The sequence below is a fragment of the Ictalurus punctatus genome, chromosome 9 (genome assembly GCF_001660625.3).
Source record: "Ictalurus punctatus breed USDA103 chromosome 9, Coco_2.0, whole genome shotgun sequence".
Lineage (NCBI taxonomy): Eukaryota > Metazoa > Chordata > Actinopteri > Siluriformes > Ictaluridae > Ictalurus > Ictalurus punctatus.
Window position 1 is genome coordinate 2,269,643 of NC_030424.2, and position 5,358 is coordinate 2,275,000.

The 5,358-nt window shown below is 44.4% G+C and overlaps 1 protein-coding gene across 1 annotated transcript in view; it reads right to left on the reverse strand.

Moving 5' to 3' along the window:
• Positions 1–1,102: 1,102 nt before the first annotated feature.
• The window catches only part of alkbh1 (alkB homolog 1, histone H2A dioxygenase), a 4,684-nt gene continuing 428 nt past the window's right edge, over positions 1,103–5,358 (reverse strand). The window contains exons 2-6 of the mRNA XM_017476625.3: positions 4,612–4,720; positions 4,207–4,369; positions 3,511–3,595; positions 1,762–1,955; positions 1,103–1,635 (exon numbers count right to left, since the gene is read on the reverse strand). Coding sequence (XP_017332114.1) covers positions 1,203–1,635; positions 1,762–1,955; positions 3,511–3,595; positions 4,207–4,369; positions 4,612–4,720 — 984 coding nt within the window. The 3' untranslated portion in view covers positions 1,103–1,202. The remainder of the gene's footprint in view (positions 1,636–1,761; positions 1,956–3,510; positions 3,596–4,206; positions 4,370–4,611; positions 4,721–5,358) is intronic.

The following is a 5,358-nucleotide window of genomic DNA, read 5'->3' on the forward strand; positions in this document are numbered from 1 at the left end:
AGTACGGCATGGCAGTACAGCAGTTTGGGACGTGACCCCAGTACGGCATGGCAGTATAACGGTTTGGGACGCGTTTAGGATGTCGGATAATTAAAAAAAAGAATAACAATTGCCGATACATCAGCAGGCATTAGGGGTCTCTGGATCTAGACTACAAGACGTTTAAAAAAAGTGATTGTGGAAGAAGCGTGTTGATACCGAGACACATTAACATAGTGTTAAACTCTTCCCATGCAATCCCAAATCTGCTGAATTCCCCAGTGTAAATTCCGTTCGGAATATTGTGTGGTCATACACTAGAGACGCAGAGCTAATTTAGGACAAAGCGTAGAAAGAACCTCCATCATTCCTGCTCATGATGTGCAGTGACACAGTAATGAAGCAACAGCGCAGAAACACAGAGGCAGCAAAAGGAAGATACGACTCCATACATCATCCTGACAGTGTGTAATTTTAAAATGGTCTTTCCGGCTACTTTGAGATGGAGGTTCCACTACCGGGCTGAGTGGTGTGAGCAGACGTTTCTCAAGGTTACCCAGAGACCCTCCAGGAGCACTTTAGTTAAAAAGTATTTAATAAATAAAGTACACTGTTAGATCAAAGGGTTCCTTGGATAATTCACCCAGAAGAACGTGGACGTATTTGTTCATGAGGACGTCATCATTTATTTTATTAGATTAATTACAAGATCTCTGATTTTATGGTAAACACGTTAAATGAATGATTATTTTGCTACGACAGCACATCGCGCCGCGTTTTATGCCTTACCTGGCAACCATTTGCGAGCGATTAAACGAACGTCCACATTTTTGTCCTTTTAAAGTTGCATTTAACATCGTCAGATGTCCACCGCTCATGTTAAACCGTCGTCCCGTCCCAGGTCGGAAAACTTCCCGACGGTTACAAAAGCGTCGACACTGGAGACTCCTTCCTTAAACGTGAAATGAAATGTCTCCTTACAGAAACGTTCACGATATCGTATCAGGAGCGTCGCGATACGATATTTCCGTCCTATCGCCCACCCTCGGCTGCCACGATGCCATGAAGTTCAACCAGCTTCGTTTGGGAAGATTATTATTTGACACACTTTCACACACTGGAATGATGGGAATATATATGTTTTATTCACATATGTACAGCTTTTGAAGGCAAAATTATAAAATCGTATAAAAACACCCCATGAAGTCCAAAACGGAGATCAATCAATCTAGGTCATATCCTGACTCACTTTTCCTCTTCTTAGCCGTCTGAGTCTCTTCTTCATAGCCGCTTGCGGATCCTTCTGTTGCTGGAACGGCGTGCGAGTGTGTGACGGGGAAGGTCTGACCCGGACCTAGGACCTGTCTGACCGTCATGTTTATGCGTGACGTCTTAAGGTAAGCAGAACACACCTCCCAGTCTTTTTCGCACACGGTCCGGACGTCGTCGGCGTCCGGCTCGTCCTTGCCGACGCGCTGGTCCAGGCAAGAGGGCAGGGGGTGGCCAGCGTGGGCAGGAACGATGCAGGGTACAGCGTGGTACAGCAAGCGACTGGAACCCGACATCACCATGATGTCACCGCTGCGCATGAACATGGCGGTGGGTGCGTCCTGCCGTTTAGTCCCGCCCAGCAGGAAGACCGCCGTCTGCCCGAAGCTGAGGCGAAAGAATCACTCAGATCCGAGTACATTTACGCAGTTGAACTCTTTTCAATATCAATTGTATTTTCACTACAATATATAAATATAAATAAAATGTTACCGAAAGTTACAAAACCCTCACCTAAAAGACACAAGAGGCGGCGTATGATCGAGCTCCGATTCGTCCACGTGGATGCCGAGAGAGGAATCGGAGCGATAGTAGTTCAGGATTCCCGCCTCCGCTTTAAAGCTGGGAAAACCGCAAGCCGCTGCTATTTTGTAGGACAGAGAGTGGAGGTCCTCAGGGAAAGGAGTGCAGTGATCAGGAGAATAGTTCTACACGGGGAAGAAAAGAAAAAAAAACAAAACAAAACAAAAACACGGCATGTGGGTGAGATTTCTGTATCTGTACACTTTCATTGCTGTTGCTCTTCACCAGGAGTCTCTGTCCTTCAGCGACAAGGAAAACAAAACAGAAGTGCTGATTAAAATTCGCAGGTTGTTGCCAGAGATCTGGCGGTATTAAACCGAGATCAGGCTTAATGAATCCTGAGTGCAACTCCTGACTGATGTAACAGAACAGAAGCCTAAACGTAATTAGCATATAAACGAGACAGACGAGCGGCGGCTCTCTACGACTCCACACCAAATGTCCTGAAAGGAGGAAACAACGCTAATCAGATTTAGGACAAAGTGCATTCTCTCGGAGCGGAGCCGGCTTCGATAAAGGCCACGGTTTCCCTCGGGATAATAAATCCGCACACGCGTTCACGTTCTCTCTTTCTGTCGGTTCTTTCGGACCTGGATCGAGCCGGAAATTCGCCCCTCGCATCGAAAACGAATACGGGGTTTCCGAGTGGCGCGAGCGTATCATCCGGAGATGCTACAGCCGTTCACGGATGGACGGGAGCGTAATTACACATGGGAGGGATGGCGTCACTCCGTCCCCCGTCAATCAGAGCGGAAGTAGCCGATCGGAGGCTTCTGTGAGCTCGTGTATGTGGAAGAGTGCAGATTGTGCGTCGGTCGAAAAATACGTACCGGCTTCGCAGAGGAAGCACGAGCTAGCAGTGTTTCACAAGAAAAGCTAGCCCGGAAGTTTCACAGGACTAGAGGACAGGAATCGTAGTGGTTTAAATGAGATTACTAGTTTGTTTATATTTGTTTCAAAGCAGCTTTTTTGTTTTGAGAAATAGATCCATTTTAAATGGATAAATTTATCCCTAATGAGCAAGCAAGAGGAAAAAGCTCTTCCTCGTGCTGTAGCCTTCACTATTCAAGGTACCAACAAACAGCCTGCACCGTTTGATCGAAGTAAGCATGGCAGGTCATAAAAGACCAAAAGTTCGCTCGGGTACTGCGGCACGAGACCGTTCAGTGCTTTATAATTCAATTTTATAGTATTTTATAGTGATTAGGAGCCAATGCCGTGCAGTGGTGATATGATAGCGGTCGAATCTTCTGGATCTAGTAAGGACTCTTGCGGCCAGATTCCAGACTAACTGGAGCTTGTTAATGCTCCTAGTGGAAGATCCAGACATTAAGGCATTACAGTAATTTAACCTAGAGTTGACAAAAGCACTAGTGAACTATTATATTTATTATATTTCTTACCTTAGCAATATTTCTTAGATGAAAGAAGGCTACCTTAGTAATATTATCAACGTGAGCGTCAAACAATATAACCAACTATATTTGTTAGAAAATATCGCAGGCAGGTACGAATGCAAATAAAAACTGCGTGAGCAGGACTACATAAAATACAATTATGAACTAGAGTGATGTAGCTGAGGTTGAGGAACTGTCAGAGCCACAATTCATGGCCACTTCAGGTTTAAATCCAAATACAGACCCAGATCTGAATGCTTGGAGCAGATGCAGGTAGCAGTACCTTCGTATCCCAGTTGTAATGGTAACCCAGAGTCACCCAGCGGAGTTTCTCCAGCAGAGTCCTCGGCTCCCTCTGCCCTTTCTTCCTGCACAAAACGACAGCTAACATAAATACATCCTCGGTGAGAATCTGAAAATACCGAACGGTTTCCTTAAAAGTGATAGTATTGATATCCTCACTTGATATTAGAGTGTTTTCACATACACAGTCTGGTGTGTTCTCGCTCTCTTTAAATACGTGACCTGTTTAGGGTTACGGGTCTTGCCCGAGGATCCAAAAGAGGTATTGTGGCGGTGCTGAGATTTGAACACGCAACCATCCGATCATTAAGCCAATTCCTTAACCACCGAACAGCCAGAAATCACATCGATCGCGGGACTGACAGCGTCCGATCTAGGAAGTCTCTATCCGCTTCCAAGTGTACTCTAGTGAGAAAGCGACTCGACTCTGAATCGACTCGACTCTGAATCGACTCGACTCTGAATCGACTCGACTCTGAATCGACTCGACTCTGAATCGACTCGACTCTGAATCGACTCGACTCTGAATCGACTCGACTCTGAATCGACTGCAGGAAGCGATTAAAAAATGCTGGGTGTTTTGATTGTTTCGTAGACGCGAGCTACTAAACCGAGCCACGGGACAGCTGGACGAGCTGTGAATATTCCTTCGGAGTATTTTTCTCCGTGTATTCACCTAATGCTGCCGACGCTCTTCTCCCAGATGTTCTCCGTCTCAGCAGGTGACATGTGCATGTCCAGGTTACACACGTTGGGTTTCTGTGTGTACGTTTTCAGACACTGTTTTACCCAGTAGCGCTGTGAGCCAGGCAGGAAGGGATTGGAAATGAATATAAACCCTGAGAGAAAAACGTGGATAATTTTTATTTATTTTATTTTTTTAAAAAGAGAGAATTAATTAGTTAGTTATGGTGTCAAGATAATCCAGTTATTGAGATTTGGATTCAATGAAACCAATCAGAATGAAGAAAATCACAGAACCTTCTCCATACTGTTCGGCTCACGAGATGTAGAATCACTGACGTTTCAGTCGTCAGAAAGAAACTTCTGGCAATGTGTCAAACATCAGCAAGCTCGGTACCTGGATATCCCTGAAGACCAAACGCTCTCCACTCTTTAACAGGCTGAAGTCCTGCCCTGAAAGCAGCCTCATCGCTGACACTCCCATGGTTCAATTCGGCTGTGTAAACCTGCACGTGATGCAAAGAGGAACTCGTGTTTATCTTGTATATAGTGAGCTGATTTCCAACCAGAAGAGCTGTAGTAATTTAGTCATTCTGAACGTCTCGTAATAGTTCAGCATGATAAACAATTCCCCAGATGTAAGCCGAATCACATACTACGTCCTGTACTTTTAAAGTATAAATCTGTCCTATATACTAAACTAGAAGATAAATAATATACGGTAAGATATTCACAAAGACTTGTATGTCAGATGTACTACATAATCTGAGCCTAATAAGGTATTGTTTAACAAAGAAACATGTTGACGTGGTGAAGTTTTCTTTAAGATGTTTATTTAACGTTTATGGAAGGAGTCTCCAGTGTCAGAGCTCAGTACGGCTTCCGACAGAAGAGTGAACGTCAAGAGAGGCTGGTGAGAGAAAGACTCGAGCTGCTCTATGGCAAGTGAGAACAGGAACTAACTTGCTTCATGGATGTTTTACAACATTAAATGCAACTATAAATGGTTAAAAAGTATGCCGCTTTGTTCTTTAACAAATTAAAACAGTGTAATTGCTTTGGTAGAAGACGATTTGAACACTTCAAGACAGGGTCTAATAGAAAAATAGGCAACTTTGGGTCATCACAGTAGACAGAGTATTTT